The sequence below is a fragment of the Panicum virgatum genome, chromosome 4K (assembly GCF_016808335.1).
Source record: "Panicum virgatum strain AP13 chromosome 4K, P.virgatum_v5, whole genome shotgun sequence".
Taxonomy (NCBI): Eukaryota; Viridiplantae; Streptophyta; class Magnoliopsida; order Poales; family Poaceae; genus Panicum; species Panicum virgatum.
The window spans coordinates 31057489-31083053 of NC_053139.1; the positions used below are offsets into that span (position 1 = coordinate 31057489).

The following is a 25565-nucleotide window of genomic DNA, read 5'->3' on the forward strand; positions in this document are numbered from 1 at the left end:
GGACCAACCATCGCTGACCTCACCGCGATAGTCCAACAGCTGCGCCTGGAGAATAGGTGTCTTAAGGATCAGCTCGCAGAAAGAAAGATAGAGGTTGAAGAACTTAGGGACGACCTCAGTCTTCTTCGTCGTGGTTTTAGCGCTAAGATGAAGCACTTATATGAGACTACGGGCCATAGGGACTTTTATTAGGACTCACATCCTAAAAAGGTCATTATCATTAGTTTAGTTTGGGCACTAGTTTAGGTTAATTCGTTTTGGGTTAGTTCGGTTTAGTTCGCGCCTCAGGTTTAGTTTGATTTGTTTCGAATAAAAACTTTTGGCTCCATGATGTTAATGCCGGTAGAGCCCCTTTATCTTTCATGTTTTGTTTTGTCGATGATCGATGAGCAGGTCGAAAACAAAGTGTGTGTGGGGGGGGGGAGATATTGTGACATCATACATACATGCTACTATCATCCTCATACGTCACGCACACCTCTCGTTCCGACTCCTGAGTTTGCACTACCACACTTGTTTCCTCCTTATAGCGATTCTAAACATGAGCATAATTTCTGAATATCTAAAATTATTTGAAAATCACTAAAAGGAGTTCTTGATAAGCACTTGCATAAATGTTGTTCCCTGCTGCGCTTGAGTTTGTGAACCAAATCTTCTAGGACCCCATGATGTTTAATTGTTGACTAACGTGATACGTTTTGGCTCTAAGTTGTTTATCCTTACATGTTGACAAGTTTGGGAAATTTATATATAAAAATAAGAAAATTAAGTTCATGGTCTTTACCTCCGTGTACCCTTCCCTACCAAAGCCATATGATACTTTCTACTCGAGAAATCATTTGCATGTCTCTTGACTACATGTTGAGCTCGATCAAATTTTGTGACCCATCATGGTTTTACTTTATTTGTTTTCTTGATTAAGGGTTGTGTGCACAGATGAAAATAAATGCTCCATAAGTATTGACTGACAATAGTATTCAGAAGAGAGAGAGAGAGAGAGAGAGAGAGAGAGAGAGAGAGAGAGAGAGAGGAAAAGATGGCATACCCAAGAAGCATGACCCAATAAATAAAATCAGTTGTTAAAGGAGAGTGTAATTATCTGTGCACTAACCTAATCAGTTTGTAAATATAAGTATTATACCTATGGATCCAAACTTTGATCTTGCAACAGATTTGAGTCAAGCAGATGCCTTTTTACTTCCTATCCAAACTCCACATATGCCAGCCATATCAGTAAGGCAGAGTAAAGGCAAGCCTTGGTAAGAAGATACACATGAGTGACAATGAGAGACCTAAGGAGAGCAAGACCATGAACAATTTCTTTATGAAAATATTTGCAAACCCCCAAATTTGGCAGCATGGCAAGAATGGCACTTGAAGTCAAGTTCATTCCGTTCTTCAATAATTACGGACATCATGGTAGACACACTCAAGTTCACAAGCGAAAGCAAGGTATGGAATAACTTTTGTGTAGGATGTTCTATCAAGGAATTGCCAAGGCACCTTAGTCCTAGCCTTTACTTGGAATGAGCAAAGGGCTAAGTGTGGGGGATCTTGTTGACGGTCACTAACGACTCATTTCGACCGTCAACTCTTGTACAAAATTTAACCATAATGTGGAATAAATGATAGGATAGTTTATTTATTAATGAATTCCACATATAGTTTTTGAGAATGTGTGCAGGTAATTTTGAGCTAATTTTACCGCAAAATGGTGTGGCATGATCCAAGACATGATGTTCTGACAAATCAGAGAGCGACACTTGTCATAACATGGATTAGAGGGCACACCAGAGCAAGAAACCGACATGACAAAAGTCAAATCACAGGCCAACGACAAGGGGGCCTAGAAATCTTCCCACAAGCCAAAAGGGGAAGGTCGGTGGCCCCACTGGCTGGCCGGCCGACCACCCTAGTCGGCCAACGGCGCAGTGGGCCCCACCGCCTTACTCCTTCGATGTGGTAGCCTCTCATTGGTCCTAGACGTCAGTTTTTAGAGGAGTAGCTGCAGAAGACGCCCCTGCTGGCTGTGGCTGCCTCCTATAAATATTAGGGAGGGGGTGAAGAAATGAACACACCGCACACCTCACATTCCTCTTCTCAATCTTTTGGAGCTTGAAGATCTTCATCCTAGATGCTTTAGGCAGCCTAGGGGTGTAGGAGATTAGGAGAGTGAGGAGGAGTCGGGGGAAGTGCCGGGTTTGTTGGCACTCTTCTTCGCTTGTACCTCGACGAATGCTTATTCGGTTGTAAGTGTTCGAGACTTCCTTATTTAGAATTAGAGTTTAATTGCAAGTTATTTCTTCTGCCTTCTATTGAATTGAGTGTATGCTTAGAGTAGCATTTGATCCTAGCTTAAGACTCCAGATAGAGAAGGATAATCTTGGCTAGGGTTAGGATTAGTACAGAATAGCGTGGACGTGGTGTCTAGGCTAGACTTTACCGCTCAGTTGTTCTATATTCCCACGGATTGAGAGGTAGCCGGTAGGTGGTGACAGCCCTGTTTGAGCTCTAGTAACCCTCCATGTTCGGTTATAGGATAGAGCATTATTACCAGGGGAAACCAGTAGCTCGATGTAGAAGGCGAAGCTATCTCTTCTTCTAAGCATAGATTCTAGATCTTAGGAAGTCCTCTCTGTCCTATCCCTCCTACACAAGTGTGCGCGTCTTTGCATGAGCCTGAACCCGTAGATAATGTACTCATGTTTTTCAGTGGATACGATAACCTGGAATACTCTTGGGTGAAAGCTACAGCAGTATCCGTGTGCTTGCGGATTTTATTCGTGACATTACAAAGTACCAACAGTGTAATTCTAAAATTTGATTGAATTTGAACTAATAAAAAGTTGTACATAGTTTAAAAGCAACAACCGGATCACCATCAATAATTTTCATTTATAAAATTTAAGAACTATTGATATTCAGCTAATGTGCTTAATATGTTGCTGTTGTAATGGTAGTTAAATATTATTTTTAATAAAACAATAATTAATTTATTCCAAGAATAAAATTATTGGTGTCCATTGCGACATGAAAATCTATGGTCAAATAATACGTTCTGATGTGAACATACTCTTTATTGTGATATGACGTTAGCAAATACATTGTCGTGTAACGTTTAGACTGTGAATGTACCAAGTTACCAAGTTAATGCACTAAATTAAGTATTTTCTAAGTTGTTAGATCAATCCACACCCAGTTGTCAAGTTATTGTACTAAATTGAGCACTTTACAAGTTGTTGTACTAATTTGCACCCACCTGCCATGTTGTTGTATGGTGGGTGCAATTTACTCCAATTTTAATACAAAGTACAACATGTGGCCTGCATTTAATCCTTACCCACTCCACTTGGTCACCAAAACTTCTCCTGTCAAGTCTATGACTGATACACAGTAGAATGATCTAGTGGAATTCTGGAAGAGTAAAAAAAATGGTATGTTTTGTGCTGAAAGCCTGAAAGTCAATATATTGCCTCTTATATGATAATTTGAAAGTTTATTTGACATATATGCTGTTCATGGTGTAGGAGGCTTGCAAAACAAACAAAACCAACCGAGGCAAAACCAACCGAGGCAATATTAAGTACCATCAAATAACTGGCTCTCACAGCTATGTGGTCCACTTGGAAAATTTGATAAGTACACATGTCATTTTGCAACCATATAGCGTGATAAAGTAGTCAATAATTCAGTTGTACATGGTTTTTCAAATTTTAGCAAATGAAAAAAAGTTAAATATGATCATACTGCCAAGATCTTCTTCCAATTTATGAAGAATATTACTACATCTTGCACATATATTGAATGCCCTCTATGATGAAGTGCACGTGCATGTAGTTTCTTCATTTTCTCTTCTATGAAGTGTTGTGAACATATGAGTTAACTGCACCTATGTATTGTTTTCAGGGAGACAAGTACAAAGATCAGGAACTTGATGCACTGGATTTATTCAAGGAGTGCCACTACAGCAATAGAAAGAATGGCTATACAGTTGCTGTCCAGTCTGCTATTGTAAGAAAGTTTTCAAATAAAGCTCGCAATGCTAACTTTTTGCTATATCTAATGAACCATATTTGTTGCCTGCACTACTAGACTCAAATGGAAACCAAGATCACCGAACCTGTAGAAGATCAAGAAACAAGGTCTGTGACAGAGGTCTTGGCGGGCGTGCTTGCTCAGTACACCAAGAAGAACATATTTCTGCAAAATGTGGGGATCCGAAACAACCAACCTACATCTGCTGGACAAAACCTTCAAGATAAACTAATGGCACACAGGGAAAATGCTGAGCTTTGATTGCTGGTCAACTCTCAGCGAGAACAGATGGATGAGTTGTTCACAAACACTACTACAAAAACAATTTGTAGGAACACCCCTATTTTTTAGGGGCGGATAAAAATTTCATCCGTTGCTACAAATGGAGGAGTTACTGTAGCATCATGCACGCCCCTAGAAGAGCATTTTCTGGGCACGTCACCCCCTCACCCGCCCTTTGAATTGAACAGGTGATGGCCTCACCCGTCCCAAAAAATGCACTTTTAGGGGCGAGTGATGGCATGGCCCGCCCCTAAAAATGGTTCCATATAAAAAAGATCATAACTTTTTCATATGATCACATATGAAGTAAAACTTTATAGCAAAATTATAGAGATTGACGAGATCTAAAACTTTGTAGTTGATAACTTTTTTTTATTTAAGGTCATTTAATGGTTTAAAAAATTATTATAAGTTCTCTAATTTATAACTATATAGTATCTCATATAACTCAAGTCATATTTTGAGATTTCCACAATCTTAACCTTTATATACACTAAAATATAAAGTCGTACTATATGTAAACAATAAAATAAACTTTTGAATAAAATAGAAAAAATATTTTTAGGGGCGGATGGTGGTGTCACCCACCCCTAGAAACGGATTTGTAGGGGGCGGGTCGCCCCCTCACCCTCCACTACAAATGATATTCGGATTTATTCCAGAAATTTGTTTAATTCCAAAAAATAATAAAACTGTAAGGAACATGGCCCCATTAGGCCCTTGTTTGTGATTTTGGTGATTGAGTGACAACACAATCAATAGGACTAACATGTTTGTGAGATCACATTTGTAGGATTTTTAGATCTCATGGATATAATCCAACATGTACAATTTACCATCGAGACGTCAAGTCCACTCCACCGTCGAGATGCCATGTCCAATTCACCGTCAAGACGCCAAGTCCAATCCACCATCAAGACGCCAAAGCATAGCTAGTGAAAATCCAGAGAGAATATATATGAAGTGTCCAAATGGTCGCTGCGACGAGTTGGACAAGAGGATTGTTGGGAACGGCTGACGCGAGTACCCCCTTATCCAACGTGATCGGTTGGGTGAGCCGCATGGTCCTTGTGCCGTGTGGGTAAAGAAGTATACCCTTGCAAGGTTTAAATCAATTTGAATTGCTGTGCTCTTGATTATGATATAGCTCACTATGTAAAAAAAGCCTTATAGTGTTCCAGCATGCAATTAAGAGAATATCATCTAACTATATTTTTTCATCCGTCCGTTCATCATGTGTAATATCATACTCCTCTATGGTTGGTCTTTCTTTTCTGCTAAACTCATCGGAGTACACCTGAAACAACCCGGGTTTCCGGAAGGAGAACCCGAATCCCTGTATCGTTGTGATAGTCTCTAGATCAGTAGCTATCACATACAAAACTCATTTCAATTAGATAACACAGACATACAATGTTGAAAATCATTACATGGATTTATGTAATACATAACCCAGAGGGTTGTGGTACGAAAATCAGAGTACAAGCCCCTTGGGCTCAAGGAAAGCAAACAGAAATCAGAAGCGATAGCTATTCTTCTAGGCATCCTTCGTCTTGATGTCTCCTCTCCACAGGTAGCACTCGAGTGTAGCACTAACCATCCTCAGGTTCATCCTTTGTCTTCGGGCTTGATCTGCGAGTCGAATCCTACATCTACCAGACTATCCCCAAGAATGGGATAGGTTCACGTCACCATCCGTATGCAAGCTTTAAGTGGATGCAATAAGGTATAGCAGTAGCCAATGGATAGGATGAGGTTTCCTATGCAAGCATATATGTGATCCATAACTCCTCGAAGCGGGCCATTCTGGCACCAGTCAACATCCATCTATAAAATCCAGGTCGGTGCAGGAACTCCCTCTCCCTGCACCTCAGCTGCTATCCAAGCAGGAAAAGTGGTACTAGAGGGAGGTAGAAATATCAAGGCACACTAAACTAGATGAAGTAACAGAAGAGTAGGAATGTACATGACCGAGTCCGCGGCTATACATATAGTTTTCACCCTGTAGGGGGTGTACACCTGTACCCACTTGCCCCGACACTAGCCGGGGATCAGCCGACTAACCCCGAGGCACCGGTCTACTGAGAACAAAACTAACCACTACGGCACCATCCTATCCCCCCAGCTTGGGATGCATCCTCTCGCAAGAGGTCTCCCTGGAGTTGTGAGGCCCCCCTTGCCATTCAAAGTTCTACAAGTCCCATGCCACCCCAGCACTGGACCTCCCACGCACAATCCCATCCTACTAACAGGTCTGGTGGCGCGTATAGCTAGCTCGGACCGGGTCCCGTATAGTGGATAAGTGGCATGCACATTTACAAAGTCCCACAAATCATAGTTATCGCATATGTCCATATGAGTCGGGGCAAGCATCTCCTCGTGCAGTCCTCCGCAGTGGTCCGCCAAAGGCACCCATAACAGTATCGCCTCTCCTTGGGTACCCATAATAGGTTTGCCCCTCCTCGTCCTGCACCCGCCACAGGTGCTCCTTAGGATGTGCCCAATTCACATCCCCGGCCAGTCGCTTGCCCCTACTAAAAAGCCCTAATCACCGGCTCCTCATATGGTGGATCTTCATGCATGCCAAGACTATCATTTCACGGATTCTCATACCCATTCACTCTCATGGTAGCCAAAGCATTCAAGAATCAATCAAGGTAACATAGGTATGCAAGGAATACGGTAAACAAATAAGCCATGCAGGTTCATCTCACACACGCAAAGTAAAGCCATAGCAATTCTAGCAAGCAATGACTAATAGGAATTCAAGTCGTAGATGGGCGTGAACCTGGTATCTCTTTGTAGTACTCCTGAGTCTCTTGGGGCTTCTAGCCTCCGAGTACATACGTCTGGATCCTCTGATCGTCCGGGGCGTCGATCAACTCCTTCTCGTAGAGACCTAATCGTAATTACGTATAACAATAGTAACCAAAGTGCAAAAGTACACAAAATTGCTCAAATAAGATCTAACCAGATAGCAAAACCTACTCTAATGGGTAGAGCATGATTTTATAAGAATTATGAAACTGGTTTCATAATTTTCGGAGCTCCGATTGATTTATTATGAATTTTTGAAGCTAAAATCTATTTCTGAAATTAATATATCATTTTTGGAAAAAGAAAAACACACAGGCTGACATCTGGCAGCCTCTGGGCGTGCCACATGCCATGCTGACGTCAGCATGGTGTCAGCACGAGGTTAGCTTTTGCTGATGTCAGCATGGTCAAAGCTGACGTCAGCGTTGACTGGTCAACATTGACTAATCAATGGTCAACGGTCAACATCCTGGTCCGCGTGTCCACCATTCAGTGGCCCCACCTATCAGCCTCACCCAGAGTCTGACGCACGGGACCCACGGGTTAAAAAGGGTTAGAAGAAAAAGGAAAGGGCTCTACGATTTATCGGGCCTGAAGGCAAACGACCGGCTAGCTCAGCCCAAGAAGCTCGGCTCGGCTCTGCAGGCCAGCTTGGGTGGGCTCCGGCTTGCTGGGCTGAAATGATCAGGCCACGGCCCATTCAGCTCGGCTCGCTGAGCCGGTTGGGAATGAGCGGCGGCCCACCAGCGGCCCGCCCACCACTTCCTCCCCCTCTCTCTCACTGGCAGGGTTAATAATCCCGACCGGTCCGGTCAAACCGCCGCTCTCCGGTAGTGGTTTACCGGACCGGTTTGATCGGAAACCAGTTGAATTCAAATCCAGATTCAAAATCGCATGTGTAATCGGTTTGAACCGGTATACCGGCCGGTTTGACCGGTTTACTGGCCGGTTTGACCGGTTTATCGGCCGGTTTAACCGGTTTGAATTCAAATCCAAATTCAAAATCACATGTGTAACCGGTTTGGAACGGTATACCGGCCGGTTTGACCGGTTTACGGGCCGGTTTGACCGGTTTACCAAGTGGGCCTTAATGGGCCGTCTCATTTTTTTCCTTTTCTTTTTTGGTTTAACTTTAAATGCCCGAAAAGTATGTTAAACGAACGAATTTTTGAGAAAATTTGACACCATTAGATTCGTCGCACCTTGAAGTATTTTTAGGAATTTTTTGGGAGTTTTTCATTTTTTTGAATTCAAATTTGAATTTTGAATTTGGGCCGGTTTGGTACCGGCCCAAAACGAAACCGGGCCGGACCGGTTTGACCGGTAACCGGTCAAACCGGACCGGTTCCCACCAGTTTTGTAAACCCTGCTCACTGGTGGCTAGGACCCGCGGGTCGGTGCCTCCCCTCTCCGCTGACAACTGGGCCCCACGTGTCAGCGGAAGGGCGGATTCGGTGTAGACAGGGGTGGATCCAGTGCGGGCAGCTGGGGGGGTGTGTGTGCCTGTGGCCGAACCGAGGTGTGCTTGAGTGCGTGTGCTCAAGGTGCTCGAGGAAAGGCCGCTGCGGGCTGGGGCGCGTCGCATGCGCGACGTCGCGGTGCTGGCCGCAGTATCCGCGCACGGCGAGAGCTTGGCGAAGCAGCGGCGCACGCAGGCAAGTCCCAAGGCACGGCCTTTCGGCCTCGATGGTGAACGGCGGTGGCCTTGGACAGCGACAAGGAGAGGCAGGGCTGACGTGGGCTAGACTTTGCGCAGGTGTGCACATGCGAGGCAGCCCCAAAAGGCGGCCTTCCGGTCGGCGTGCGCGTGGGTCAAGTCGGGCATGGCCACGGCGAGGCAAGCGTGCCTAGGACAGGGTGGCGATATGGCATGGTGTCGGCGGTGCAGAGTGTGGGCTAGGGCGAGGCCAAGCTTTGGCCTTTCGGCCGGAACGGCATGCGTGCTCATGCGCGGGTCTCTTGGTACCCAGGGCCGCGCATGGCTGTGCCGACCAACGCATGACACGGCGGTGAGGTGAGGCATTGGTGGCTGTAATGAGCTTGCGCGAGCGAGGTTTGGGCGTTCTAGACCCGCGGCGCAGTCGTGGCGTGCGCGCGTGGGGCGCCGGCATTCTGGGCCCGCGGCGGTGACGCGACGGTGGGGAAGGAGGCGGCTTGGTGGCGGGTTATGATGGCGATGGGCTCCTTCAAGAGGACGCGATGGGGCTGGAGGTTCTAGGGCTACTACAGAGGCTCATCGGCAGCGTACGACGGTTGGACAGTAGAACAGGGCAGAGAAGGGCAGCGCGATGGTGGCTCACCGGCGGGCTCGTGGAGGTTAGGCGTTACGCGGTGGCGCGGTGCGGCCGTGATGATCCGGTGCAGTGCAGCGTCTCGCAGGGTCATTGGCATCGTGGTTCGGGGCGTCGGCGCGAGGTAGGTCCTCGGCAGCGGCGTCGCGGCGAGGTCCTTGGTGGCGACGAGGTGCTTCTCTTCTTCCTTCTTCTCCTCTTCTCCTTGGCTCCTCCTCCTCCTCCTCCTCCTCCTCTTCACCTTGGCTCTAAGCTCCTCCTCCTCCTCATCTCCTTCTTCCTCTCCTTCCTCTATTCTCCGGTGGTGGCGGCGGATTTGGGGAAAATTTCCCCGCGGATGGCTAGGGTTTGGGTTGCGGCCGACTGGGACTTTATAGGCGGCCGAGCCAGGGCTCCCCTCGGTACGGATGCCGAGGATTGCCGGTCTGGCCCGGGGGCGCGCATGTGGACGCGTGGCGGCCATCGCATGGCCTCCCGCACGAAGAGCTAGGGTTTTGGGGGGTGCGGCGCTGTTGACAGTCACTAACGACTTATTTTGACCGTCAACTCCTGCACAAAATTGAACCAAAATGTGAAATAAATGGTAGGGTAGGATTATTTATTAATGAATTCCACAAATGGTGTTTAAGAATATGTGCAGGTGATTTTGAGCTAAATTTGCAGCAAAATGGTGTGGCATGATCCAAGAGTGATTTTCCAACGAATCATTGCACGACACGTGTCATCAAATGGATTAGAGGGCCCACCAGAGCAAGAAACCGACATGACAAAAGACAAAACCCAGGCCAATGACAAATGGGCCTAGAGAGCAGCCCACAGGACAAAAGGGGAAGGTCGGTGGGCCCATTGGCTGGTCGGCCGACCAGCCCATGGGCCCCATCGCCTCAAATCTTCCATGTGGAGGCTTCTCATTGGGTGCTTAGGTCGGTTCAGTGCAGCTCACCCCGTGGCTCCCTCCTATAAATACAAGGGGAGGGGGTGCAAATGAGACAACATACACCAGAACACAACTCACCTCTCTTCCTTTGGAGCTTGGTGGTCTTCATCCTAGATGCTTTAAGCGGCCTAGGTGGTGTAGAAGATTAGGAGGAGAGTGAGGAGGAGTCGGGGGAAGTGCCGGGTTTGTCGGCACTCTTCTCTGCTTGTACCTCGACGGATGCTTATTCGGTTGTAAGTGTTCATGACTTCCTTATTTAGAGTTAGAGTTTCGTTGCAAGTTATTTCTTCTGCCTTATATAAGTTGAGCATATGCTTAGAGTAGCATTTGATCTTAGCTTAAGACTTTGGATAGAGAAGGATAATCTTGGCCAGGGTTAGGATTAGTACGGAATAGCGTAGACGTGGTGTCTAGGCTAGACTATACCACTCACTTATCTGATAGTCCCATGGTTTGTTGAGGTAGCCGGTAGGTGGTGACAGCCCTGTCCAAGCCCTAGTAACCCTCCACGTCCGGATATTGGATTGAGCATTACTACTGGAGCTATTGGCTTGTTTAAGGCAGTCGAAACCGGTAGCTCGAAGGATAACGGCGAAGTATCTCTTCTTCTAAACATAGATTCTAAATCTTAGGAAGTCCTCTCTATCCTATCTCTCCTACACCTGTGTGTGTGTCCTTGGATGAACCTGAACTCGTAGATAGTGTACTCACGTTCCTCAGTGGATACGATACCTTGGAATACTCCTGGGTGAAAGATACAATGGTATCCGTGCGCTTGCGGATTTTATTCGTGACATTACAAAGTACCAACAAGCTTTCTGGCACCGTTGCCGGGGAACGGTAGCTACATTATCTTCGGACTCAGTCGTCCTCGTATCTTTTTCCTTTTCTTTACTTCTACCTTTACCCCCGTTATCCATGGAGCAGCTATCCCTTTTACAGCTCTCTTCACCCAAGAGCGAGTTCTATGAGCCAGCGTCCCCCAATGACCCAATTCTTTCCACTAGCTATGAACTCAGCTAAGGCTTTATAGCCTTTGTTCAGAAAAATTCCTTTTCAAGAAGGGATTGTGAAAATCCCTACCATCATCTGCGCGAATTTGAGCAAGTGTGCTCATGCTTGAAAATTTCAGGCATGACACACGAAACTCTTAAATGGAAGTTGTTTCCTTTCAACCTTTCGGAGGAGGCGAAGCAATGGTACATTCATGTCGTAGGATGTGTGAACAGAAGTTGGATTGAACTTCGAAACAGATTATGTTCTGCGTTCTTCCCGCTTTCGCGAATATGTGCCTTATGAGCGGAAATTCTAACTTTCCGTCAGAATGATAAGAAATTAATCGGTGTAGCTTGGGCTCGATTTACCTTATTGGTTCAATCAAGCCTTGACTTGTCATTACCTGAGCATTTACTGCTCCAGCATTTTTATGGTGGTCTTGACAAGGAGTCTGCAGACCATCTTGATCTTACTTCTGGAGGATCTTTCGCTCATCTTACCCTATCCGGAGGCAGGGAAGTCCTTAATAAAATTTTGGACAGAACCTCTTTCGTCTGTATCCACAAGCCAGTTCCGACAAAATCCGAGATATGTCAAGAGGAATCTTCAGACATCGAATCAGAACCCCCAGAAAGCCAATCAGTAGATTTGACCCCTGAGGCCTCTCCTGAACTTAAACACGAAACACCAGAGAAGACAATCCTCTACCTCCGGAGTTTCTCCGAAGTATCGAGTCCGATCTCTTTATTTGAAGATTTTGGCAACACCTCAAGATACTTCTGTCAGAAGCGACCATCGATCCCTGTCACTCCTATGGATCCCATAGAAGAAAACTATCTTCGGTAGACAATTAGAGAGTTGACAACTGATGAGGGCAAAAGTAACGGATACCCTAAACGCGCCCATCAGAACCAGACCGACTGGGCCACGGTCAAGTTGGGATCGTAGGGAAGATAGGCCCAAGCAGAGGCCCGATTGCTTGGGATAGCCCACCACGACGGGGACACCTCGCTGCCTGCCAAAAGGGCTCCGCCTCGCCCGACCCCGACCTCCGCGAAGGAGTTCCGACTCGCTCGACCCTTGACCCTCGTTATCAGGAAGTCTCCGGGAGCAGGGAAGAACCCTCAGTCAAAAGGAGTCTGCGGATGTGACCCCGGAGAGACAGGGACATGACCGCACCATGCCCCTGTACGAACCGGAGTGGGCGACGGGTCAACACATCTCTTCCCGTGGCAGGCTTGGCTCAACCACTCCGGCTGACGACACCAATAGTGAACACGATGACGCGCGCCACGCTACGACGTGACGAACAATCGTACGCGATAGTTGATGATGCCTACGTCCTTCTCTGTGTAAGCGTTCCTCCCTTGAGCTATAAAAGGGAGAGGACGTACTCCGGGTTGGGGGACCGAGAAAACCGCTCTGCATTCACCCGATCACGACCCAACACACGCACGCACGCACACGCGACCCAGAGACTTGGGACCCCGCTCTGTCTCTTGCTCATTAGTAACCCTTACTACAAACTTGAGTGTGAGAGCACGAGAGCTCGAACTGGAAGTAGGGACATTCCGCCCGAACAAGTATAAAATCTTGTGTCTTATACTTGCATTACCATCCGATCTTGTGACGCGCAAACAAGTTTACTAGCCGGTGATTTCGGAACACCGACAATTGGTGCGCCAGGTAGGGGATCTTGCGTGTCACACCGTTAGGCTTCGGATGGCCAACCACGCCGAAGGATGGGCCCCGGGCGCGCTCATGCATTTTGGTAGCCTGGACTTCATCGTTACCATTAGTGGGGGGCTGGAGCGGATCCAGGCACCCACACGCTCCGACAGCATGGTCACCAACACGCCGCAGGGCCCACGCCTCCATCGACAGGAGCAGTGCTCCCCTGCAGCCCCGAGAGCAGTGGCTTCGATAGCACGCGCCTGGCTCCAGGTGCTCTTGGGTCCGCGTTCGACCCAAGATGATCTCCACTACACCGCCTAATCGCTGGCCAATGTGGCCGCGCAGCTACCCGGATGTCTAGCACTGGAGTCACCATCCCTCGCAGGAGTGTTTCATGGCTGGAACCCCCGATGGCTTCATGGAAGAAGACGGGGACTCGCCTGAACACCCTCGTGACTGCATTCCACCACCTGCTTTTGCACTCGTACGAGGGAGTAGGCGGCTGTTGCCACCCCCTGCGTCTGCGCCGGCGCAAGGGGGCGGATGTTCTATGCAACCACCGCCCGCCCCCACATCGGCGCGGGGTGACGGGCACTAGGCGCACCAGCAACGAACCCAACTCCTCTCTCGCTAGAAGGAGCTCGAGGAATTACAGCTCCAGTTGGAGCAAGAATGCGCGGCACTTGGGCGTGAGCTCAGTCGCCACACCGATGGGGGCCCTGCCCATCCGCGTGCGGGCAAGGTCAACCACAAAATAGCCGAGGACCGACAGGGTTCCCCTGTTTTCGCCCGAGCAAGCCAAAACATCGCCGCGGCGGCAGCCCTGCTCGAGGCGCTCCCCGCGGCTGCGACGCCGAACGAGCAGTGGGCTCGCGAAAAGATGCGAAAGCACCTGCACCTCGCGGCCGATCAGCAGACGGAGAGCTCTATCTCTCGGCGCCGCAATGCCCCGGCGCAGTAGCCTGCACCCACTGCGCCGGGGGTAAGAAACGTCTCCATCCAGCAGGCCCCACGGGACGATGGTCGGTAGTCTGACCGCCGCGGGCAGGACAGAGCGAACGTGTCGGCCCCTCGACAGGGCCACCCGCACCACGACGAACCATGACGGGGCGAACCCCACGCCCCGGCCCGCCAGCATGACGGGGGGCGCGGGGCTGTCCCTGTCAAGCAGCGGATCGGGCAGGATCGTGACGCTCATCACACCATCAAAGCCCGCCGCCGCGAAAACAACTACAACGACGAAGCGGGGTCGGTGGCGAAGACCTACCGCCCACGCCGTGGCGGCCGCTACGACAGCGGCGAAGACCGAAGCGTGAGCCCCGAGCCGCCAGGCCCGAGGGTGTTCACTGTCGATATCTGCAGCGCGCATGTACCCACGCGGTACCGACCGCCCGCGAACATCACCAAGTATGGCGGGGAGACCGACCCCGAGCTCTGGCTCGAGGACTATTGCCTCGCTTGCCGTACCATGGGCACTAAGAGTGATGGGTTCATCATCCATAACCTCCCGCTGTACCTGGCCGATTCCGCTCGCACCTGGCTCGAGCACCTTCCATCCGACAGGATCGCCTGTTGGGCGGATCTGAAAGAGATCTTCGTGGAAAATTTCCAGGGCATGTACGAACGCCCAGGAAACCCATGGGACCTCAAGAACTGCCGGCAGAAACCGGAAGAGTCCCTCCGGGAGTATATCCGGCATTTCTCCAAGGAGTGCAACGCTGTTCCCAACATCGCTAACACCAACGTGATTGCGACGTTCTTGTCTGGAACCACCTGCAAGTCCTTGGTCCACAAGCTGGGTCGCAAGGGCCCACGCACCACCAAGGAGCTCCTCGACATTGCCAGGAACCACGCCTCCGGCGAGGAGGCAGTGGGTGCCATTTTCGAGCGAGCCTAGGGTGGCAAGGCGAAGCGTGACGATGCGGCTGACAAAGGCTCGTCCGACCGCACAGGCAAGAGGAACAAGAAGAACAAGAAGAAAGCCGGGGGAAACTTTGTGGTTGCTGCAGACCGCAAGGCCGGCAAGGCGCCAGTAGGAGACACCCCATACTACTTCGAGAAGATGCTCGAGAAGCCCTGCCCCAATCACCCGTATCGGGTGAGCCACCTCATGAAAGACAACGATCTGATGAAGAAGTGGATCGCGGGAAATCTGAAGAAGGGCGAGCCAAAGAAGAAGCCCGAGGCGGAGGCCGAGGGCGAGGGGGAGAAGGAAGAGGCCTTCCCCGACCATGACATCCTCATGATCTTTGGAGGACCGGCCGCGTACGAGTCGCGGCGGAAAAAAAAAGGATCACGCACCGGGAGGTGTTCGCGGCTGAGCCCGCGACGCCTGCGTTCCTCCGGTGGTCGGAGTCGCCGACACCTTTGATCTCGTTGACCACCCGAGTAGTGTCCCCCAGCCAGGAAGATGCCCCTGGTGGTGGATCCCATCGTCAGCAACAAGTGCCTGACAAAGGTGCTCATGGGCGGAGGCAGCGGCCTCAACATCCTCTACGTCGATACCCTCGACGCGATGGGGATCGATCGATCACGCCTCAGACCCTCGGGGGCCCCTTTCCACAGCGTCGTGCCGCGGAAGTAGGTGATTCCTCTTGGGCGGATCGACTTGCCCGTAACGTTTGGGGATCCCTCCAACTTCTGGACGGAGACCCTCACATTTGAAGTGGTAGGCTTCAGGGGAGCTTACCACGCCATTTTGGGGCAGCCATGTTACGCAAAGTTCATGGTGGTCCCCAACTACACCTGCCTCAAGCTGAAAATGCCAGGCCCACGTGGTGTCATCACCGTCGCATCAAGCTTCCAGCGCACATATCAGTGCGAGATGGACAACTGCGAGCTCGCCTCGGTAGTCTTGGCCTCCGAGGAGCTCGCCCTGATCAGGACAGAGACTCCCCAGGAGCCTCCCAACTCTAACCGCAGGGTCGGGTCCTTTGAGCCCGCCGAGGGTGTCAAAGAGATCCCTCGCGACCCCCAAGGGTCGGGTGAAAAGAAGTTGAGGGTCGGCTCGATGCTGACCCCCAAATAGGAAGATGCGCTCGTCGACTTCCTCCGCGCGAACAAGGATATTTTCACCTGGATGCCTTCAGACATCCTGGGTATACCTAGGGAGGTCGCCGAGCACGCGCTCCATATCAAACCGGGCTCCCGCCCGGTGAAGTAATGATTGCGCCGCTTTGACGAAGAAAAGCGGCGGGCCATCTGCGAGGAGATCGCCAGGCTCTTGGATGCTGGCTTCATCAAGGAAGTGTACCATCCGGAGTGGCTAGCAAATCCTGTTCTTGTACGAAAAAAGAGTGGGAAATGGAGAATGTGTGTTGACTATACGAATCTCAACAAAGCGTGCTCAAAGAATCCGTTTCCTTTGCCGCGCATTGATCTAGTAGTCGACTCCACCTCTGGGTGCAAAACCCTCTGCTTTCTGGACGCCTACTAAGGGTACCACAAGATTGCGATGAAGGAGTCCGATCAACTCAGGACTTCTTTCAACACTCCATTCGGCTCGTATTGTTACGTTACGATGACATTCGGTTTGAAGAACGCTGGTGCGACTTACCAGCGCTGCATGATCAGATGCTTCGGTGACCTCATCAGGCGGACCGTAGAGACCTACGTCGATGACATCGTGGTCAAAACTAAGCAAGCCGACGGGCTCGTAGCCGACCTCGAGCTAATGTTTGCCCGACTCTGCGCGAACGGAGTCCGGCTCAATCCGGAGAAATGCGTTTTCGGAGTCCCGCATGGCATGCTTCTTGGGTTCATTGTCTCCCAACGAGGGATCGAGGCCAACACAGATAAGATTAATGCCATAACAAATGCGGGGCCGATTCAGAATCTGAAGGGTGTGCAACGGATCACTGGGTGCCTCGCAGCGCTCAGCCGTTTCATATCCCGCTTAGGAGAACGGGATCTTCCCCTGTATCAACTCCTAAGAAAGAGCGATCGCTTCACCTCGACCGCCGAGGCCCAGCAAGCGCTCGACAACCTTAAGTCGCTATTGACTAAGGCGCCAATCTTGGTACCCCCAATGGATGGGGAGCCCCTCCTTCTCTACATAGCTGCCACAACGCAAGTGGTCAGCGCTGCATTAATGGTAGAGAGGGAGGAGGCGGGGCATGCTCTAAAAGTACAGCGACCTGTGTACTTTATGAGTGAGATCCTGGGCGACACCAAGACCCGATACCCCCAAATTCAGAAACTCCTTTATGCGGTGCTGATCCCTAAGCGCAAATTGCGGCACTACTTTGAGTCGCATTCAGTCATGGTGGTCACGTCCTTCCCGCTTGGTGAAATCGTGCGCAACCCTGACGCCACCGGGAGGATCGCCAAGTGGTCACTTAAGCTCATGGGGCAGGGCATCGAGTACGCCCCCTGCACCGCGATTGAAACCCTGACACTTGCCAACTTTGTGGCAGAGTGGACTGAGACCCAGTTACCCCCGGCCCCCTGGACCAGGACTACTGGACAATGTTTTTCGACGGATCACTGATGAAGGAGGGAGCAGGGGTCGGCCTCATGTTCATCTCCCCGCTCGGCATCCGCATGAGGTACGTGATTCGAATGCATTTCCCAGCATCCAACAATATCACGGAATACGAAGGCCTTCTCAATGGCTTGTGCATCGCCATTGAATTGGGTATCCGGTGTCTAGAGATCAAAGGCGACTCTCGCCTCGTCGTGGATCAAGTCCTGAAGGAATCAGGCTGTCTCAATCGCAAGATGGCGGCATACTGCCAGGCAGTATGACTATTAGAAGAAAAGTTCGATGGCCTAGAACTTGTCCACATCCCGCGACGTTTCAACGAGGCAGCAGACCAACTGGCGAAGATGGGCTCACAGCGCCAGCCCATCCCCGGCGGGATCTTTGCCAGCGACCAGTACAAACCCTCTATCCGCTTCGAGGAAGAGAGGGCGCCCGGGGTTGGACCATCCGATGAAGACGCAGGGGCACACCCCACAACTCGCGACCCTGACGTACAACCAAAGACGACGGGGACCCCGCATCCGATCCCGCGAAGCACCGACCCTCCCGAAAAGGGCTCGGGGGATGGCACCCTTTCCGTCCGATGCTGAAGTCATGGAGCTGGATGAGGGATAGGGCCGAACCTCCGACCCCATGCGGGACTGGAGGGAGCCTTACCTCGCTTACCTCCTCCTCAACAAGCTCCCCGCTGATAGGACGGAAGCTCGCCGGCTTGCCCGGTGCGCCAAATCATACGTCCTTGTCGATGGAGAACTTTACAAGCAATGCCACACGAGGATTTTGCAGCGGTGCATCGCCGTAGAACAAGGGAGACAACTGCTAATCGACATTCACAGCGGGGTTTGCGGACACCACGCCGCTCCTTGAACCCTGGTCGGGAATGCCTTCCGCCAGGGGTTCTACTGGCCGACGGTGGTCGCCGACGCCGATCAGATCGTGCGCACCTGCGAAGGGTGCCAGTTCTACGCTCGGCAGACCCACATGCCGGCTCAAGCACTCCAAACCATCCCCATCACATGGCCATTCGCAGTCTGGGGGTTGGACATGGTCGGCCCCCTAAGCAAGGCGCCCGGGGCTTTACCCACCTACTTGTCACCGTAGATAAGTTCACAAAATGGATCGAAGCAAGGCCTATCGCGTCGATCAAATCAGCGCAGGCTGCAGCTTTCTTCCAAGACATCGTCCACCACTTTGGAGTACCGAACTCCATCATCATGGATAACGACACAAATTTCACGGGGAAAGAGTTCCTTGAGTTTTGTGACAACCACTATATCCGTGTTGACTGGGCGGCGGTGGCACATCCTCGCACGAGCGGCCAAGTCGAGCGCATGAATGGTATGGTCCTGCTGGGACTCAAGCCAAGAATTTTCAATCGGCTCAAAAAGTTCGCAGGACGATGGGTTGCGGAGCTCCCAGCCGTCCTGTGGAGCCTAAGGACTACCCCGAGCCATGCCACCGGGTTCACGCCGTCCTTCATGGTGTATGGTTCGGAGGCAATTTTGCCCACCGACCTGGAGTATGGCTCCCCGAGGGTGAAGGTCTAAAACGAGCAGGGGTCAGACGCCGCCCTAGAGGACGCCATGGACCAGCTTGATGAGGCACGCGACGTCGCTCTCCTACAATTGGCTAAGAACTAGCAGGCACTACGCCGATACCAACACCGCCGTGTCAGGGGATGTGCATTCAACGTTGGCGACTTAGTGCTGCGACAAGTCCAGAGCAAGAAGGATCATCACAAGCTCTCCCTGCCATGGGAGGGTCCCTACATCGTTGCAGAAGTGCTTCGGCCCGGCACCTACAAGCTGTAGACCGCCGACGGCCAAGTTTTCGCCAACGCGTGGAACAATGAACACCTACATTGTTTTTTATCCCTAGTGTAACCAATTGTACATATTTGTCATGCTAATAAAATAAAACTGTTCCTCGAAAGGCAGTTTTTGTTTCTTTCCTTTCTCTGAGTGACTTATGACCCCTGCGCGGGGGAGGATCGGAATTCACTAGGGGCTGCTGGGAGTGGCACCACTCACCACTACCACTCACCACTCAGGGGTCGGGCGAGCCGAATCCCCTCAGCGGTCGGGCGAGCCGAGTCTGCCGATGCCGGAACAATTTTTAACCGAGGGCCGAATTGCGTGAACTCAACACCCCAACAGTCGCGGCACTCGCTCACCCACGACAAAGGAATTTCGTCCCGGCGCTCTCCAACTCATGCTCGTCCCCCAGTCAGACGGAAAAGAAAACACTTCTTCAAAGCGAGAAACAAATTTGGACAGATTGACTAGAACTTTGTTCGAAATTTTTACAAAATCAAAAATTACACTAGAACTAAGAAGTTCGTACAACCCGACCCTGGACAGATTGACTAATGGCCTTCGCCGTCATCTTCTTGCATCTTGTCCGTCAGGGCTCGGGCGAACAGGGCGACCTCCTCCTCAATCGCGTCCAGCTCGGCGTCGGTGTAGTCTGCCAGGTACCCTTGGCTCAGCTCGTCCAGGGCGATGTTGGTGTAGTGGCTACGCGCGACGGCAAAGGCGCGCTGTACTCCGACGAACAACGTGCTCCTGGCCTCTTGCCGCGCAGTCTCGGCTCCTTGCCGCACCACGTCTACCCCTTGCACGGGCTGCGCCGCGAGCTGTCCCGGCTCGTCGGCAGGATCCACACCGTGGTTGTCCAGCACGAGATGCGCCGCGATGCGGAGACTGTCGACGCCGGTGATCTTGTGGCAGAACCGCCAAAATTAATCTGGATTAAATACGTAAACCATCATTAATAACACTAAAATGGTTAATACGCACTTAAGACAGAATAATTTGACAGTCTGTCGGGTAAAATCCCGATAGAACCACTTGATTTCGAATCGAAACAACATACCTCATACAAAGGTGAGTTCAGAGATTACGGTAACCATAATATAAATTTAATAGTAAAGTTATTATAAACTTAGTTGAAGGATTTAAGATAAGGTACCTCAGAAATTTGAAGTAGGTAAGTTCTTCAGAGTTAAACAGCAGAAAAGAAAACGATATCTAACGACGATATATGACATCATGATGAAGCCCGTACATAACGTCAATCTCACCAAGTTACTTGAAAATAAAGTCACAGGCAAGACTGAGTATACTAATGCTCAGCAAGTCTTACCCGAAGAAAGGTATAAAATATCCTTCTAACTAGACATGCAGAGGCTTGTAAAAGCTCTGGTGTTTACTTTTGCTATAAAAGCAACTAAGAGTAAGTCCTTACTTTCAAGTTTTAGCTTTCAAATTCTAGGTTCATTTATTCTAGGTAAGCACCTATCTATACAAGCATGACAGAATTATTTGCATCCAACCATATTAAGATCATCATTGTTCCACTTCTTACTCTATGCAGCAAAGGGATTAAGCAGTCTCATTCATCGTGAGAGGCGAACGATTCTGAATCGAAATTCAACCTTGCAAGGATAAACCTAGCACACACGCTTGAAGTACCGTTGAGTCACTTCCAAGAAACCTTTGGCTTCACATTCCGGTTCATGGATCAGGGCCACTCTCCCCGACTACAGAGAACCGCTCTTCTCTGCACCCATAGTTGTTGCGCAACATAATAAAACTTTCAACATAAATAACTTCCTATCTCTACGAGAGAGTGGGGGTGTATGTCCATTTGCCGGGCCGATCAGCTACTAGACTTGCCGCGTACCAAATTTACGGCATGTGACTAGTACTTTCAAACGCTTGACCACCGCTACCACACACTGCGGCCTTATCAAGTTCATCAACACAGACGGACTTCAATAAATCCGCACTCCTTATAGTGATTGCAGAAGGTAAACAATCAACTCCTATAAGCTCGCGAGTGACAGGCAATCACTCGACTTTTACCGGTCCTATTAGCATAGCATCTAACTCGGACTCAGATCTAGTGTTCAAACAGTAGGTACCTAAGATTATGCATCTAGGTTTTCATTCAACTCCAATAACTTAAATGCATAAGAAAATAGTAATAAGTTGCATAAAATAATAGGATTATGCACCGGGGCTTGCCTTTTGTGACGTCTATAAAGTTAGTAGAATAAATTCTTCCAAGTCGAAGTTCAGGACTTTAGTTAATTCTACAATGTTGATTGGACTTCATGCCGTTCACTCTCGGACTCCAGTTAATGTCACAATGTTGACTTGTGCTTCAGAAATATCCCGTCTGGTTCTTGGATGAATCCGTGCGTTCCATTGACTAACGATATTATTTCTATATGCAATGCAGTAGTTGAAATTAGTGAAGTGCTTGAGTATAGCTTTCCTTCACTAAATAGTTGGTTTTTTAAATAACACTCAAGTTAAGAAAACAACCAGTTCCTTCTCTACTTACTGGGCAGTCATTTATGGAGTAGAAGCAAACACAAGGAACTCTATAAGATAACAAAAACTAGTCACACTAAGAAAGTAAAGGTAGTTCTAGAAACATGGAGTAGGTTGAATTCAAATCTATAATTTGAATTCAAAAGGCAATTCAACCACTAGGGTTTAAAACAAACATCACTTCAAAGTTCGAAAAGAAAGACCATGCATATTAGTCAAGCCCAAACATGAAGTTTTTAGAACAACACTAGCATGAATTATCCTTAGAACTCAAATATAAATTAAATGTTAATTAAACAATGTAAGAAAATTATTTTAAATTTATCATAAACTAATTATGATCAGTAGATCTTATTATAAAAAGATGACCCTAAGGAATTATTAAAATCATGCTTTAACAAAATAAACATGGATCAAGCATTTTATATCAAATATTTAAGAAATCATGTTAGAAACTAGTATTGGTCCTACAAAATTTATATAGTTCTACTCATCACATGATCAACACATGGTTCAAAATTCACAAAAAACACATTATTGGAGCATGAAATATAAATAAAACATGCATTTCTTAACATTTTTATTAAAACACATGAAATGACGAGCAAAAGACAAGTATTAAGGCCAACATTTTTTACACTAACACTAGATTCACATGTACCTGCTACTATAAATATTTCAAAGCATGATATAGCTCCAAACATTAGTTATTTAAAAGACAAGAACAACTAGTCTTAAAATACTATTAAACATAAACCTATTTTTGCAGCAAACATTTCTAAATATTATACTTCCAAAACATAGATATTTTAAGAAGGATTCCAAAAAGTATTTATTTGCTATTTTAGGATTTTTCTACAAATTATTATGAATTTTCAAAGTTCTCAAAGAAAAGGGCTTGAACTCTTACAAAAAGGTCCCTGGAAGAAACAAATCAAAGCAATCAGGTCCTGCGACCATGGCTGGCCGTGGGAGCTTTGCTCCGGCCATATTCCGGTGAACCTGGGCCGTGGGAGTGAGGGGAAACGAAGAGGAGATCGGGGCGCACCGATTTGTGGTCTTGGGAGAGGTGAGGGGCGGTCTGGATGTAAGTCGCCGGCGTGGATAGCAACTCCGGCGAGGTGCGGGCGACGGTTGGCATTGGTCCGGCAAGGAAGATGCTAGATTGCGGGCTTGGAAGCATCAGGGTGAGGTAGGGAACCGATTCAGATTCAGATTGGGCGGAGCTTGACCGGAGGAGGGGGCTCCATGGTGAGGCGCGGGGTTCGGTGGCCATGGAGGCCGCCGTGCTTGTCTCGCGCAAGAGCCATGGTCCGGCACTGCCTTTTATAGGCAAGGGAGGAGGAGATGAGCTTACTGGAGGCGGTGGGCAGGATCTGGCGGCGGGGAAACGAAATCAGGGGCGGTGCTGCGGTTTCTGCTCGCCGGCGGCTGGAATCGGGCGGCGAGGCAGGCGGCGCGGCGTGGCAGTCATGCGGGCAGCCAGCGCGAAGGGGAAAAAGGGCCAGGAAGAACTGGAGGGAGCCGGGTGGCAAGGTGGGGTGGCTAGCCGTGGGCAGAGCAGATCAACAGCGGCCAAACCACGGCGAGGGGCGGCGCCCCTGATCTGCAGAGAGGAAAACAGAGGGAGGAAGAAGGAGGGCAGTTTTGCAATTTCCAAAACATTAAGGGGCTAACTGTAAAATAAAAATTTCCTATTTATCTAGGGGTCAAATTAGAAAGTGTCCAACATGAAAATTGCTTAGTTTTTAAAGACCTACAACTTTCATGTTGTGCAAATTTTCACTAGATCAATGGTTTTGAAATTATTTTGAAATCCGTCATTTCTTTTAAATGCAAAAGAACACAATTTAGTTTTCAAGATTGCAAGGGTAGCCTTCAAGCATAAAAAGATCTTTTTATGAGGGTTAAAAGGGAAAACACAAATATGCATTTTAACCCCTCATGAAATTTGAAATTTTTCCTTTTGCAAAAGCTGTTTTGTAAAAAGAAAGACTTTGCACTTTTCCTAAATTACCAAAAATACCCTTGCTCATGGTTTAAATTTTTAAATCAACCCAAAAATTTTATTTTTAATTGAATGGTTTTAGCCCCAAAAACCTGGGTTGTCACAGATCTAGCGCTCGAGCGCCTCCTTCACCTCTGACAACGCCGACTCCGCTTCCTGACGCAGGGAGTTCGCGGCTGCAAGAAAACAAGAATTACATCACCAATCAACCCCGTGAAACCCAAAATGAGACCTACCAGGGTAGGCGCTTACCGACTGCCTCATTCTGGAGCTGCACAATGGTGCCCTCCAGGTTGGAGCGCACGGAGCGGTGCTTGGTGCCCTCGAATCAGATCCTGCTAGAAGCCCGCCGCCTCGTTGCGAGCGTCTGCGAAAGACACATGAGTCGGTGCTGTGGCGCACTAGGCAACCGACTCGACGAATGAACTAAGGCAAGAAAAATACCTTGTAGGCTCGCGAGCGCGGTCTTCTCCCTCTCCAACGCCTCCTCCGCATAGGCCAGCGCGGTGTCGCGTCCCTGGATTGCAGCTTCACGCTCTTGGATGGTGGCGTCATGCTCCTGGACCGCACCGCTGTTGGCACCTACCAACGGCACCTAGCGATGACGCCCGCCGACGCCAATTTGGGACGACAGTATTTCATGAACCACGAATAGATCCGCAAGCGCATAGAATACCACTGTAGCATTTTACCCGGGAGTATACCAGGGTGTCATTTATATTTCCGCAGGGAAGGCGATGAGTGAGGGAATATATAGATCAGTTGGTGAGCTCTATCTAGATTGGATATTCTCATGCATAAACAGGGGTAAGGTAATAACATGGTAGGAGGTAGTGTGACACACACACAAACTACTCTCTTGGATAAAAGAATAAAGGTTACTTTAGGCCGGGAGCAAGGTAAAAGTCAGAGCTCGAGTCAGCTGTGCTAGGCTAGCTATATCTATACTTTCTCATTAGTTAGCTCGTCAAAGATTAAACTACACAACAGTGAGATCGCTATTGAAGTAACGGGAGGAGCCCGTACACCCCGGTGACTTTATGTACCTCCTACTCCCCATACCGAACGTGGAGGATTACTAAAAGGCACGGACAGGGCTGTCACCACCTGCCGGCTACCTCTACAAACCGTGGGTATAGTTAACATCCAGCAACTCTTAGCTAATCTAGACACCATGTCTACACTAGTAAGGGATACTCTAGTGTCCCGCGTGGAGCCCCCACCCTCCGGATGGACAGACATCACACTAGAGCAATCATACGAATACTGGAGCAGTTGATAGAGTTCTAAGAACAAAAGACTAATCATCTCCAGCACAGGGCGATCATGCAATGCAAGCATTGAATAATAACGCAACCATGACAAGAAGCATATACTCGATAACTCGGAATATACTTCAAGCACATATCGGTAACCATAGTCTAATTCTATTACAAACGACCGAATATTACAAGAGAGAGCTAGAGATGAACCCATACTAGACTCTTAAGCAACTCCGGCGACTCGATGACTCCTAGACTTCTCCTAAATTCCACTAAGCTTAAAGACTATGCAAGGAATGCAAGAGAGGAAGTGAGAGGTGTGGTGTGTGTGTGTGTGTGTGTTCTATTCACTATCCCTCTTCTATTTATAGCTGGGAGCCACCAGCCGCAGCACCCCAAACCGATGTTGTGAGCCAACAGGGAAGCGCCACGTGCCGTGG

At 49.1% G+C, this 25565-nt stretch overlaps 1 protein-coding gene across 1 annotated transcript; it reads left to right on the top strand.

Annotated features, from left to right (window-relative positions):
- Window positions 1–15757: 15757 nt before the first annotated feature.
- LOC120702127 lies at window positions 15758–16060 on the top strand. Its single transcript, XM_039985888.1, has one exon. The coding sequence runs from the start codon at window positions 15758–15760 to the stop codon at window positions 16058–16060; it is 303 nt and encodes a 100-aa protein (XP_039841822.1).
- The last annotated feature ends 9505 nt before the right edge of the window (window positions 16061–25565 follow it).